At 37.7% G+C, this 15,686-nt stretch overlaps 1 protein-coding gene across 7 annotated transcripts in view; it reads right to left on the bottom strand.

The window, feature by feature from the left end:
* Positions 1-15,686, bottom strand: part of ATG5 (autophagy related 5) — a 118,556-nt gene that overhangs the window by 72,311 nt on the left and 30,559 nt on the right. For all 7 annotated transcript variants that reach the window (XM_032651310.1, XM_032651309.1, XM_032651307.1 and 4 more), the window contains one exon: positions 7,133-7,295. In XM_032651310.1, the coding sequence (XP_032507201.1) occupies positions 7,133-7,295 (163 nt within the window). The remainder of the gene's footprint in view (positions 1-7,132; positions 7,296-15,686) is intronic.

Below are 15,686 nucleotides of genomic sequence, written 5' to 3'. Positions count from 1 at the left end.
TTTCACTGAGACAAAAGGTTCAAGAAGAATACTTATGCTTCCTATTGACAGTTCTACTTAGTAATCTCCTTCCACACCATCTACACATTAGAACAGTACTGACACTGTGATAACAGCACAGAAATGGAAGCTTCAAGATACAGAGTTAAGTCCAAAAAATCTCGTCTTTCTGTTTTAGTAGTCTTTCTATGACACCACATTTATTTTTAGAAAGCTATCTATTGCCTTTTACCTAAGTCCTGCTTGAAAGGACCAGGGAGGAAGAGAGGGAAAGAGGGAGATGTAAAGAGAGAAAGACGGAGAGAGAGAGAGAGAGAGAAATAAACAATAATTATTCTTCCAGGAAATCCTCTGGAATCAAGAATATCTAATCACCAGAATTCAGGTGTAAGTGATTACCACTGTACAGTCTTTGAATCTGAGTCTTGTGAGGTATCATCACCTTGACATTTATAAGGAAACTCCATCTCAGAAGAGTGATCTGCCATGGCCACACAACCAATAGGAGATAAGCAAAGAAAGATCAATGCCCCTTTGGAGCATATGTTAATGACCCAATGCTCCTTCTCGGACCAAGAGATTCTCGTCCATTACTTATACTACTATATTGCAACTGATAAAAACAAAGCAATGCAATCACAACCCAACTGTCTCTATCATATAAGCCTGTTAGAACCATTGCGTTTCTTTTGCATCACCCACCAAACAAAAGAATTTTCAAAATGCTATGACTTATCATAAAATTCACCTTAAGCTAAACACTATTTCCTCTTAAAAACCAGTTTTAAGTTAAAATGGTACACTACCAAGTAACTGATTTCTCTAAAAAATTACTTAGCTCAAAAGGATTAACCATACTTTATAAACAATGTAAATTTTCAATATTTAGCAGTGAAAACTTGCATTTATTTGAAGGTCTATGGAATTTATTTGATGCCATCTTTTCTTTTTTAGTATACTCAGAAAATCAAAGCTGAAAACTAAGTCATATATTATGTTAAAAATATTTTTTAGAGATTTCCTCAAATCTCTAGCTTATAAGAAAAACCTCCTGACATTTAATAGAAAATAGCCTGCAAATATAGTGACAAGTGCCTCATAAATAATAAAAATGTTACTTTCTTCTCTTTTTTGTGGTCATTACCTTTGTTTCACAAGGAGGTTAAATACTTTTATACCTAAAATGAAAACCCATAAAAAACACTGAAAGGCACAGTATGTCTTAAATGAGCTTTCTTGGTTTCAAAAGCTTTTCTTATTTCTCTTTCACAGAGATCTGAAAAATTAAAATTAGCATTTGAAAGTATTCAAAAATTGTTTAAATCGTTTAGTTGCTATGCTGTACAGGTGCAGTTCTGAATGAAATAAATTTACCATCTGCTTTTTCTCAATTCTGACCAGTTTACAATTACACTAACCAACAGGTGAAATGTCTTTGCCCTAACAAATCTGTAAGACTTTCTTTTGGATGGAAAAATTCTTAAACATAAAATCCACTTCCATAATTAAAAATTTTAAAGGTACTTCCTCTATTTTATCTAATATTAATCTATTTATAAAAAGCTGTTAACAGTATTTCCTTGTTGTACTACATAGGATTAAAATAAAGGAGTCACTCGGTCAATATTTATTTTGTTCATTCTATGCCTAAGAATATACTAGGTGCTGGGGATACAGAAAATGCATGATACACTCTAACCAAGAGAAATTTATATTCTAGCAGAATACATAAACCATAACTATACCAGAGAGTGAATTATGAGAGCAAGAATGCATATGAATGGACAAGGAGCCATGACAGCATGAAAATATAAATAGTTCTGCCTCCACTTGGCTGTAGCTTCACAAAAACAGGATTCATGTTTGTTCTATCACTGCTGGATGATCACTAGCTCCTAGCATAGTGTCAGGCACATATTAGATGTTCAATAAATTGTTGGCTAAAAAAAAATGAAACAGGGAAGTTTTCACTTAGAGGGTGACAAGACAGATGAGCATTAAAACATTAAGTAAGAATTAAATAGACAAAAAGGGAGGGAAAGGTTCTTCTAGGCAGAAGGAACAGAATGAACTACTATACCCACCTTTCACCAATTTACCTTAATGTAGGTAACATTCAACATTTTACCCCAAAATATATTTTCTACAAACAACCTCTACCCAGCCAAAGATTTTCTGAATGTATATTTCAATTTTAAAAAGTAGAAAATAAACTATCAAGGTCCCCAGAGGATACCACATGTAGGATTTTGAGTGTGTAAACTTAATCATTAGCAGTACCAACAAAAGCAAACATAATAGCTACAAAAATAATTTATAGCTAAAAGAAGGAACAAAATATATTTTAACCACATACCATTTTATGTTGGATTTAATGAAACTCAATTTGAAAAGTAATTTAATAAAAGTTAAATTAATAAAAATAACTTTAAAATAGTCATATATCCAAGCAAGAATATAAGCTAAGACAAAAACAGGAAAAAAGGAATTTTATAAAACAATATATTTTTTAATATAAAAAAATAGCAATGAAGGCAGTTATTAGACTAAGTCTGATACGTTAAGTTATACCAAGTTCTGAATGTGTGACACTGTGAGTCATGCTTTAGATCAATGGTAAATACAAGCTATTGGTTTAATCAACCTTCTATAGGCTGGCAAATGTTTTCTAAAAGGGTTAGAGAGTAAATATTTTAAGCTGTGGGCCACATGGTCTCTTTCACAACTATTTTTTTTGACTTTTTTTTTTTTGCATCTTTATTGGAGTATAATTGCTTTACATTGTTGTGTTAGCTGCTGCTGTATAACAAAAGTGAAACAGCCATACATATACATATATCCCCATATCCCCATATCCCCTCCCTTTTGTGTCTCTATCCCACCCCTCTAGGTGGTCACAAAGCATGAGCTGATCTCCCTGTGCTAATTGGCTGCTTCCCACTAGCTATTTTACATTTAGTAGTATATGTATGTCCATGCCACTCTCTCACTTCATCTCAGCTTACCATTCCCCCTCCCCGTGTCCTCAAGTCCATTCTCTACCTCTGTGTCTTTATTCCTGTCCTGCCTCTAGGTTGGTTAGAACCATTTTTTTTTTAGATTCCATATATATGTGTTAGCATATGGTATTTGTTTTTCTCTTTCTGACTTACTTCACTCTGTATGACAGACTCTAGGTCCATCCACCTCACTACAAATAACTCAGTTTCATTTCTTTTTATGGCTGAGTAATATTCCATTGTATATATGTGCCACATCTTCTTTATCCATTCATCTGTTGATGGACACTTAGGTTGCTTTCATGTCCTGTCTATTGTAAATAGTGCTGCAATAAACACTGTGGTACTTGACTCTTTTTGAATTATGGTTTTCTCAGGGTATATGCCCAGTAGTGGGATTGCTGGGTGGTATGGTAGTTCTATTTTTAGTTTTTTAAGGAACCTCCATACTGTTCTCCATAGTGGCTGTATCAATTTACATTCCCACCAACAGTGCAAGAGGGTTCCCTTTTCTCCACACTCTCTCCAGCATTTACTGTTTTGTAGATTTTTTTTTTTTTTTTTTGCGGTACACAGGTCTCTCACTGCTGTGGCCTCTCTCCCGCTGCGGAGCACAGGCTCTGGACACGCAGGCCCAGCGACCGCTCCCACAGCATGTGGGATCCTCCCAGACCGGGGCATGAACCCACGTCCCCCTGCAGCAGCAGGCGGACTCTCAAATACTGCACCACCAGGGAAGCCCATGTTTGTAGATTTTTGATGATGGCCATTCTGATTGGTGTGAGGTGATACTTTATGTAGTTTTGATTTGCATTTCTCTAATGATTAGTGATGTTGAGTACCCTTTCATGTGTTTGTTGGCAATCTGTTTATCTTTTTGGAGAAATGTCTATTTAGGTATTCTGCCCATTTTTGGATTGGGTTGTTTGTTTCTTTGATCACAACTATTTAACTCAGCTGTTGTAGCATGAAAGTAGCCAAAGATGTTACATAAATGAATTGTTGTGGCAGGGTTCTAATAAGTCTTTACTTACAAAAACAGGTGGCTGGCTCATGACCACACTTTTTGTTTGTTTGTGCTTTTTTTTTTGCAGTACGCGGGCCTCTCACTGCCGTGGCCTCTCCCGCTGTGGAGCACAGGTTCCGGACGTGCAGGCTCAGCGGCCATGGCTCACGGGCCCAGCCGCTCCGCGGCATGTGGGATCTTCCCGGACCGGGGCACAAACCCGTGTCCCCTGCATCGGCAGGCGGGACCACACTTTTTGCCAACCCCTGTTCTCGTGTCTCAAAGTGACTTCTCAACAATTCTTTTTATCAAGACAGCTTTACTTCCTTTCAAACACTTTCACATAAACTGTATTAGTGTTTCGTTAAAGCTTCTAAAAACATTTATAGGAAACCACAGCAGATATTCTCTTATTTTACAGATAAAGAAACTGAAGCTAAAAGGGACTGAGTGGGCTTCCCTGGTGGCGCAGTGGTTGAGGGTCTGCCTGCCGATGCAGGGAACACGAGTTCGTGCCCCGGTCCGGGAAGATCCCACATGCCGCGGAGCGGCTGGGCCTGTGAGCCATGGCCACTGAGCCTGCGCGTCCAGAGCCTGTGCTCCGCAATGGGAGAGGCCACAGCAGTGAGAGGCCCGCATACCGCAAAAAAAAAAAAAAAAGGGACTGAGTGACTTGCCCTAAGGAGCTACCAAAAGAGGTGAGACTAAAAACCACACCTTTGTTATTTCCACAACTCTTACCCATCACCCTCCATAACTAATCCTCTAATGCCCCAACTGAAACAGTTCAATCATTTTTAGAATCCTCTGCTGAATCCGTGGGCTCTCTATAGCTGACTCACCATGCTCACAATAGATTTCAAGAACATTTACTTAAAAGTTCATCTAAATTATTTACTTAAATTCTGAAGACAAATTACTCTCAGATCTCTTCTCTCTTTAGAACATTCCTGTCTTCTTCCATTTAAGCAATCCTCTTATTCACAAGCCTCCTAAAATGTCACTTCATCTACAAATAGCCAGCCAGGAAAAGGAAAAAGTACACCTTCTTAAGGGGTTGTAAACTCTTTTGATCACTTAATAAGAATATGTGTACTCAGTAATATAAATGAAGTGAAAGGCCTGGTGCCTTCCTTTTGCAAACCTTACAACCTAATTGAGAAATATCAGAGGTACAAATATGAAACTAAGGAGCAACTCCATGTAACTTGGGTCAAATCTAAGAAACTTAAAAGAAATGTGAAAATTTAATTTACAGGACACACTGTCATAAAATACGTACCTTTTGTACTAATGAAGTCACAGATAATGTCCTGTATTTTGCATAATGAAAGTTTAATAAATACTAAATAACTACAGACAACTTTGTGAGATGGTAATGATATAGTCCAAAAGATAAAATTGTATCACATTTAAAAAAAATTTTTTTTAAGGGGAAAAGAGGGGTCTTCTCTTATTCTAGTTGTTGCTATGAAAGAGCAGCTTATATGGTACCAACTCCTTGTCCAAAAACAACTATCGAAGATGGACAAAATACAGACAGTCCTTGCTTTGCACAGTAGTGCAGGACTGGAAAAATTACCATGCAACAAAGTGATCTTAATAGTTAATGGGAAAATTTATGATTGTTTTGTGATCTTTTCGAAAATTGTCAAAATATTAAAAACTCTGATGGTTATAAATGTACAGGAAAATGAAAAAAGTAAATAAAACGAATATTTATTTAGTACTGTGGTTAACAGTACACTAATTAAAGCATTAGAAACATGGAGAATTAAAGTGCTTTATTTGTAAAAATCTTAAGCACAGTTTGAATAGTGCCTGCTTTCTTACAAGCAAGCACCTTTCCTAAACTCTGGCAAATTATCATACTCCTTTCTAAGTTTGGATCAACTTCAAACATGTTACTTGCACTTTCATCACCATGAGATATCCCTGTTCCTCTAATGTGATATTTTTGCCAGTATCACTCCCTCTAGGATAACTTCATCCTTTTCATCACAACCACTTCCCTCATTTGTATGGAAGAGTTTGCCTTCACTAAGCTCCTGGGGCTGCATATCTAAAGTCTCTCAAATGGTGGTAGTGTCAACAGCCCCACAGTTAGCTATGTCTTCTATAATTCCACTACCTTCTATTCAAATTTCACTTCCAGCATTATCACTTTTTGTTTCTTTGCTACACTTTCATCTTTCTTGGCTAATTCCCTCTTTCCATTATCCAGTTTTACAAAATGTTATGTGGGCTTATCAATGGACACAAGGAGGCAACACAACTGCATGCTTTGCTGTCTGTGAGTGAATTAAATAACAGCGGCATAACGACGATTCACTGACAGACACTGAAGAAAGTGACCGGTCACTGATCATGACATGTATCTGTTGTTACATAATGACTGAACCGAAGAGCTAACTCTTACGTAATTGTACTTTATGTGATTATTCACAGTTAATACACAATGACAAACGAAATCTGACTCACATTGTTGGGGAACTGGCATTATTTAACTAAAGCATGTTAACTGAAATTCATGCATATTTGACCCATGTAAAGTGAGAACTGCCTGCATACAGAACTGTGTGTAGGCACTGGAGGGCAATCAATGCAGGCAAGATTAAGGAACTATGATGGCTAAGAGAAGAAGAATACATCAGTAAATTGCAGATTCCCCTCAGCTTTTTCCTTGAGCGTATTTTCTAAATCCCAGCCAGGAGAGAGAGAATCTGAGCACAAAGCAAGGCTTCCTGTTCTGAGAAAGCAGAGACTAGAGATTGTGCCCTACCCAGGCGGAGGTATTTTGGTACATACACAGGGTATTCAGTTGCAATTCCAGAAGGATCGTGACTAGGACTAAGGGCACTTTTTCCAGAAGCTAAACACAGGAAGTTTATACTGTCTTATATTATGGGCAAAGCAATCTGTCTAATGCTAGGGAATCCAGGAAGAGAGGGATGCTAGAAGGGTACAATGTAAGAAAGGTATGACCAAAGGTAGCTTCTTCGTGAAATTCTGTGCACAGAGGCTGGAATTTAAACTTGTATCACCAACCCTAAGATGTACCAATTACTCACAGGATTATAGTTACTTCATAAAGTGGTATTATGAAATTAAACATCGTTATATTTACCATTTTGTAAACCCATCCAGAGTTGCTTGTGATCTTTTTTCTGCATTTCATTGATTACTTGACTTTTGTGCTTTAAAGCATCCGCTTCTTTCACACAAGACATAAAATGAGCTTCAATTACATCCTTAGATGGACAATGCAGAAGGTCCTTTTCTGGAAAACTCTATCAAAGGAAGAAAAAATACACATATAAAACATGTACACACATTACAAAATTAGCTCTTCAAAGAACTGTTATCTCCTGCAATTTTCCAATATTTTAAGCAAACCACCTCTTACCTTTGCAATAAAGAGATTTTAGTATAACTCCAAATACTTTTTAAAATTAACTTAAAAATCTTTAGCTGTCTGGCATATTCTGCACTTTTTCCAAATAATCCTTATGTGATATGGTATGCATTTATACAACATGAAAAAAGATATGAAAGAACAAGAAATTTAAAAATAGCTTTTTGACTGACCATACCTAGTATTGTCAAGAATGTGGATGGAAATGTAAAATGGTACAAACACTGTGGAAAACAGTTTGGTAGTTTCTTCTAAAAAAGCAGACACCTACCATCTGATCCTGTCATTCTACAACTAGGTATTTACTTAAGAGGAATAAAAGCATATGTCTACACAAAGACTTGTACATGAATGTTCACAGCAGCTTTATTTGTAGCAGTAAAAACACAGGAACCAACCTAAGTGTCAACAGGTAAACAAATATATAAACGGCAGTATAAACTTATCAAAGTGTACACTTTTAACATGCATAGTTTCCTTTAGGTCAATTAGAGCTTAACAAAGCTGTTAAAATGTAAGGTCAAATAGCTAAATTTACATTCTTTACCTTCACTGAATCTTTTAGGCAGTTGAGGCAATGATCATTGGATAAATAAGCAGTAATGTAAATGAGATGACATGTACTTTTCACCGAAAAAAAAGAAAGATATTAACAATGATAGCTACCTGAACGCTTAGTATGTGACAAACATTGTACTAAGACTGTAATATGGATTAAATCATTTAATTTACCTAACAACTCTTGAGGTAAACACTATTGTTATTGCTATCTTACAGATAAAAAATATATAAATAAAGCTCTGGGAGTGGATGGAATTGTACAGCTTGCTGGTGGTGGAGCTAGAATTAGTCTGACTCAACAGTCCCAGCTCTTAAACCACCATGCAATACCACTTCCTCCCTAAGACCTAAACATGTACTTAATGATTATATTCGAACATTATCTTACCAAAAAAAGACATTGTTCTGTAAGTCCTTTAATAAAAATGGAATCAAATAATAATGGTAGAAAATAACATTAGTTATACCCTACTCATGTTATTAATAGACAACATTCAATTATCCAAGTCATGGAAAGCTCCTGAATGATTAGGAAATTTACCATAGATGCCCTCCTACCAAAGGAAAAGGCACTTGACTACCTATGGCTATCTCCTAAAGCAACTTTTTTAAACGCAAATAATCAGTCACACCTCCTTCTATTTTCATAGAATCCAGTCTCACAGTTTCTGCTGAGTAAACGGTAAGCCACTATATAACTACCCGCTAGTCACAGTTGCCTAGAGCAGAAGGAAACAGCTGAGTCAATCAAATTGTCTCTCTAGGTACAAATGGATTCCAGTTTCATGGTGCTCTTGAACTAGAAGTCCATAAAGAATTAAGATGGATACTTTCAAACACAGGCACACAAAGGCAAAGAATAGGAGAAAATATAAAATGTCTTAAGAATGAAAAGGCAAAAGGAGAGTATGAGGGACAGATAAAACTAAAAGATGAGAGAGGATATGGACAGCACAGAGAGTGTCCCTGCCTTAAGCAACTTTACAATCAGCTGTATTTGCTTTGAATCAGCTAGACTGAAGGGATTTGCCCTGGATTCCTGACCAGGACAAAGAATTAAGTGTACATCATATCAATTCTATTACAGTCAAATGGATTAGCAATATGATAATGATTAGCATCATGACTTAAGAAAATTTCAATTCTGTTATACTTGATCTATAAAATTAGAAGGGCTTTTTCAGACCAATGCTTTCTTTATTTTTTACTTTTTTAGGCGTGCAGCATGTGGGATCTTTGCTCCCCAACCAACCAGGGATAGAACCTGAACCCCCTGCAGTGGAAGGGCGGAGTCTTAGCCACTGGACCGCCAGGGAAGTCTAGAAGGGCTTTTTCAGTTATTGTACAGTAGTCCCCGACCTTTTTGGCACCAGGGACCGGTTTTTCCCGGGAAGGGATTTGGGCGGGCGGGTGGGGGAGGTTCAGGGGATAATGAAGCTTCGCTCGCTTGCCCGCCACTCACCTCCTGCTGTGCGGCCTGGTTCCTAACAGGCTGGGGACCCCTGTTGTACAGTTCACTACACTGCTAATTATCCACTTTGGTTATGAATGAGTGGCAGAAAATATAAAAGTTCATATTCCAAAGAAAATATTGTCTTCATGTACTTTAATTTATGACCTATTTAAGCTTAAATACCGTTAGAATTTCTTAAAATTGTATGCAAGCTGATTATGAAAAAAAGGAGTTAGGATCTCTCAAACCACTGGTTTGAAAAATTAGGAGGAAAAAAATCCCGCCATTTTTTAGTGTTGCATCAGCATAGGCTGCTAATTCCTTCAATGGCTCTTGTAACCAGAGAAGGTACTGAGGTTTTCCTTTTCCCAGACTTCCACTGCTTTGCAGGTTTCTAAACTTAACCAATGCTGACACCTGTAATTGATAGCTGACAATTCCAAATGCCTAGTCTTTATAGCAAAAGAGGGGTCTGTTAAGAGAGTGCATGTTTGTACACCTACCCTTCAACAGAGAATGCCCTATCTCCAGATGAACTCGTTAATGAAATGAGGGGAAGCATGAGAGCAGTAACAGAAAAACGGAGATACCTGCTTAGGCAGCCATAGCAGTTGAATTAATTGTGGCAATGAATACAGTGTCAGATGTCTCAGCCAAAGCCCCCACAGCTTCTGCTCATGAAATGCTCTTCTTTCCATGATTAGCTTGGGCTGGGGTGGGAAATCCTTTTTTTGAAAGCTTCACAATAAAATTACAAGCAGAATCTTGATTTGTTACATTACATTTCTAAATCTCTTCTCATATACATGAGCAGTTGTGTTTAAGTGCATACCTTTTCAGTCCAAATTCTTGCAAATAAAGGCAGCGACTTTAACACCATGTTTACTTGCTTTCATTAATCTTTCAAGTCAGAATCCTAATAAACTAGATCTAATTTCACTTTTTTCCTGAAAGGTTCCATTTACTTATATATTATTACCTGTGTCCTTTAATTAAAATATTAACCCAGGCAGTCTGGAGTATGTCCAGACGCATCAGAGATAACCAAATAACACTAAACAAAACACTAAAACTACTTACAAAGTTAGTGGGGAAAAAAGCCTTTTCAGTCTATTAATAATAATATTACAAGCTCTATTATGACAATAGAGCAAAACAAAAAAACATTTCCCATGTACTGCTGATTCCTCCTTCTCCCCGTCTCCCACATCCAATCAAGTTCTGTTGAATCTACATCCTAAATAGATCTGAATCCATTCACTTTCAACATTCCCAATGCCACTTTCCTAGTACAAATTAACAACTATGTGAAACTTCTCAATGCCACTTTCCTAGTACAAATTAACAACTATGTGAAACTTCTCAAAAACCTTGTGACTGGATCCCATGCCCAAAATCTTACCCTCTTTAATTCATTTTTCACATTTGGAGTCATGGTGATCTTTCTAAAATGCAAATCTGGTCTTCTCACTCAGCTGCTCTGTTCTACTTTCAGGATAAAATCAAACTTCTAATGCTTTCAACATTCGAATGATTCCTCTCTCTGCTAACCTCTCCAGCATAATCTCTTACTCGCATTTCACATCCTCCATTCTCTTTCCCTTCTCTCCCACATACAGTCTCTGCTCCAACGATCCTGAATATCTGTCCTCCCTCCAGCTCTCGAAAACCACTACTCAACTTTCTGTCTCCATGGATTTGCATATTTTGGATGTTTCATATGATGAATCATATAAAGTGCAGCCTTTTGAGTCCGCCTCCTTTTGCTCGGGCTCAGTATGATGCTTCAAGGTTCATCTGTGCTACAGCATGTAACAGCACTCCGTTCCTTTTTATGGCCAAACTATATTCCATTGTATGAATATACATTTTGTAAATAAATTCATCAGCTGATAAGTATCTGGATTGCTTCCGCTTCTTGGTTCTTATGACTAAAGCTGCTATGAACAACCACGTACAAGTTGATGGGTAGACGTACGTTTTCAATTCCCTTGTGTATATAACTATGAATGGAGTTGGTGGGTCATATGGCATTTGAGGGAATTGCCAGATTTTTCTCCAAAGCAGCTCCAGCATTTTACATTCACAACAGTAACATGTAACATATGAAAAGTACCGATTAGCCCACTCTCTCCAACACCTGTTATTGTCCAACATTTTGATTATAGCTATTTTAGTGGGCATGAAGGGGTAACTCACTGAGGTATTTCTTTGCAGTTCCCTAATGACTAATTATGATGAGGTTTTGTGGGTTTTTTCATTTTTTATTTTTATACAATTTTTAAAGGTTACTTTCCATTTACAGTTATTACAAAATACTGGCTATATTCCTCGTGTTGCTCAGTACACCCTTGAGCCTATCTAACACCCAAGAGTTTGTACCTCCCACTTCCCCCACCTCTATGTCTCCTCTCCCCCAACAGTGGTAACCACTAGTTTGTTCTCTATATCTGTGAATCTCCTTCTTTTATGTCATATTCACTAGTTTATCCTATTTTTTAGATTCCACACATAAGTGACATCATACAGTATTTATCTTTCTCTGACTTATTTCACTTAGCATAATGCCCTCCAAGTCTATCCATGTCACTGCAAATGGCAAAATTTCATTTTTTTTTACGGCTGAGTAGTATCCCATTGTATATATAAATATATACCATATCTTCCTTATCCATTCATCTGTTGATGGACACTGAGGTTTTTTCCATGTCTTGGCAACTATAAATAATTATGCTTGGTTTCTTTTCATATGCTTACTGGCCATTTATATATCTTCTTTGGAGAAATGTCTACTCAAATCCTTTTTCCATTTTTAATTGGGTTATTTACCTTTTTATTACTAAATTCTAACAGTTCTTTATATATTCGGGACACCAGACCATATTAAGTATATAATTTTGCAAATATTTTCTCCTATTCTGTGGGTTATCTTTTCACTTCCTTTGAAGCACAGAAAGTATTTCATCTTGATGAAGTCCAATTTATCTATTTTTTTCTTTGGCTGCTTGTACTTTAGTTGCTGGTACCATGTAGTTGTGTTTACTGTTGCTTTGAAACCAGGAAATGTGAGTCAAATCATATTTCTTAAAATTTTCTTTCTGACCCATGCCCTCCTTCCTTTCCTTCTAGGAGTCCAATTACATGTATGTTAGACTGCTTGATTTATCCTAGAAGTCATTGGGACTCTGTCCCTACCTCCCTCCAATTTTCTTCTCTCAGTTCTTTACATTGGATAATTTCTATGGATCTGTCAAGTTCACAGAAGCTTTCTTATGCCATCTCCAATTCACTGTTAAGTCCATCAGTGAACTTTTAATTTCAGATACTGTTCTTTTCAGTTCTGCAATTTTGTTACCTTAAGTCACTGAGTTTTTAATAGTTGCTTTAATTCATTTTTTGCTAATTCCAAATGTGGGTTATCTCAGGGTCAATGTCTACTGACAGCACTTTTCCCCTTGATGTGGTTCAAGTTTCCCTTCTTATTTGCATGTCTAGTAATAGACGATTATATGCTAAACACTGTGAATATGGTATAAGGATTCTAGATTATACTGTCTTTCTTGTTGAGTTTGTTCTGCCTGGAGCCTCTCCTTGATCTTAAAAAGGCTTAATTTTAGGCTTTATTAGGGCAGATCTAGAGCAATCCTTACTCTGTAAGAGGAGTTAAACTTTGTAAAGAGCAGGATGGTAAATGTATTATTTGTGGGCCACACAATGTCTATCGCAAGCACTCAACTCTGCTGTTGTAGTCCAAAAGCAGTATGTAAATGAATTAGCATGGTTGGCTGCATCCAGCCATTATTTATGGTCACTAGAATTTATATTCCACATCATTTTCACATGTCACAAAATATTATTCTTTTAATTTCTTTTCAGCCACTAACATATATAAAAAACATCCTTAGATCACAGGACATATAAAAACAGTCAGTGGGCCAGATTTGGCACACGGGCCATAACTTGCCAAACCTTTCCAAAAGCACAGCCTTTCAGGAATCTAAGATTACTATCCAGTATATTAACTAGGTCTTTCTCCACTCTGGATGGGCTGAAATCCAACATCTCCAGGTATTATGATATTTCTCCCACTTTTAACCCCCTAACATGCACTCTCTACTAGGCCTTAAGGAACATCACCTACATGTGTGCAGCCCAACCCTCAGCCAAGCACTCTTGGGGAACTCATACTTCTGTATGTACCCTCTTCTTCAACAACCTAACAAGTTCCAGCTGCTTCAGCAGCCCAAAACTCCAATCTCTGCACCCTCAGTTCAGTAGAACTTCCTTGCTCTGCTTGAGTTCCACTCCCCATGACATAGTTAGCCAATTACCCTGAAGCACAGAGATGGGCTAAACGTGGGGCTCACCTAATTTGTTCTCTTTCTCGCTACATCCAGTGCCTGAAAACAGCTCTATTTCATATACTTTGTCTGGCTGTATAGCTGCTTATGACTAGAGGAAAAATACAATCCACTTACTGTCAGAGATGAAAGCAGATGTTAACCCCAATAAATATTTGATACATAATTTAATGACTAAACAAACCTTATTTCATGAAGTTTTAAGTATGTGTGACCCTCTGTGATCTCAACCTCTTGGTGTCCACACCTTTCTGTAATCCCTTCCCCTGGAGTGTAGGTAGGACCTGTGATCTGCATTAATCAAAAGAATATGGCAAAGGGACTTCCCTGGTGGCACAGTGGTTAAGAATCCGCCTGCCAATAAAGGGGACACGGGTTCAATCCCTGGTCCGGGAAGATCCCACATGCCGTGGAGAAACTAAGCCCATACGCCACAACTACTGAGCCTGCGCTCTAGAGCCTGTGTGCCGCAGCTACTGAGCCCACGTGCTGCAACTACTGAAGCCTGCATGCCTACAGCCCGTGCTCTGTAACAAGAGAAGCCACCGCAATGAGAAGCCCGTGCACCACAACGAAGAGTAGCCCCCGCTCGCCACAACTAGAGAAAGCCCACACACAACAACAAAGACCCAAAGCAGCCAAAAATAAATTAAAAATTAAAAAAAAAATGTGGCAGAGATTATGGGATACTACTCCTGTGATTAAGTCATGTTATGTAACTCTGGTCTTGCTAACAGACTAGCTCTAGAGGCTTTTTTTGTTGACTCAATGAAGTAAGCTACTATGCTGGGAAAATGCACATGGCAAGGAACTTCAAGCAGCCTGTAGGTGCTGAGTATGGCCTCTAGCTAACAGTCAACAAGAAGATACATCCCTTAGTCCCACAATCACAAAGAAATGAACTCTGCCAGCAACCTGAGTGAACTTGGAAGCAGATTCTCAAGTCTCGAGGCAAGAATACAGGCCAGTCAATACCTTGACTACAGCCTTGTGAGACACTAAGCTGAGGATCCAGGTAAGCCTGACCCACAGAAACTGTGCAATAATAAATGTGTGCTGTTTTAAGCTGCTACATTTCTGGTGACCTGTCCCACCGTGATAGACAGATAATATAATACACTATTGATAAAATACTTCAAGACAGCCACCAATATATAGAGCTGGGAAGTACAGGCAGCAGAAGCATAGGGGAGACCATGAAGTGCACTTAAGAACAAGGAAAGCTACCTCAGATCTATGTCATCAACACACAGTAGAAGGAGCAGGGACATGGTAAATTACCTTAGAGAGAGACACAGTGGCTCTTGGCCTAGTAAGAAAACTTGTCCATCAGAAAAAGGGTGTGGTCGGTCCCACAAGTATAGTCAGGACCAGTGGTAGTGCCTTCCCATGCACCGTAGGAAAGACAGAGTGCCTTGACCCAAAAACCTAAGTTTGTCTGGTCACAATCATTCAGCAATGTTTTACACAGAAACACCTACCTTAATGCTGACCCAATTTTGCCTAGCAAATGTGAGCTCTGACCCCTAATAATCACTGTCAAGATTCAAAATTTAAATGTCTGTTCTTTTCAAAACCTAAATAAATCAGTTTAGCACCATTAAGAGAAAAAGAAAAACACTGAATTGTTGTTGGGTTTTTTTTACTCCATTAATTTTTTTTTAGGATAGATATGCAATAGACCTGAGCATTTTAAAGAGCCCACTCTCCTCATTCGATGCTACTAAATTTCTGAATCACACTACTAACTTGCCTCTTTTAAAACTGCACACGCTGTACGCAACCTTTTGATTATAATGCAGCTTTGCAAGCAAAATGCTTATAGGAATAATAAAATAGCAAATAAAAAATCAGAGAGAAATAAAGCAAAGGTAGCAAAATACCAATTGGC

This window comes from Phocoena sinus, chromosome 12, assembly GCF_008692025.1.
Source record: "Phocoena sinus isolate mPhoSin1 chromosome 12, mPhoSin1.pri, whole genome shotgun sequence".
NCBI classification, from domain to species: Eukaryota; Metazoa; Chordata; class Mammalia; order Artiodactyla; family Phocoenidae; genus Phocoena; species Phocoena sinus.
Note: the sequence above shows the minus strand (reverse complement) of the source record. Positions and strands in the feature narration are given on the sequence as shown.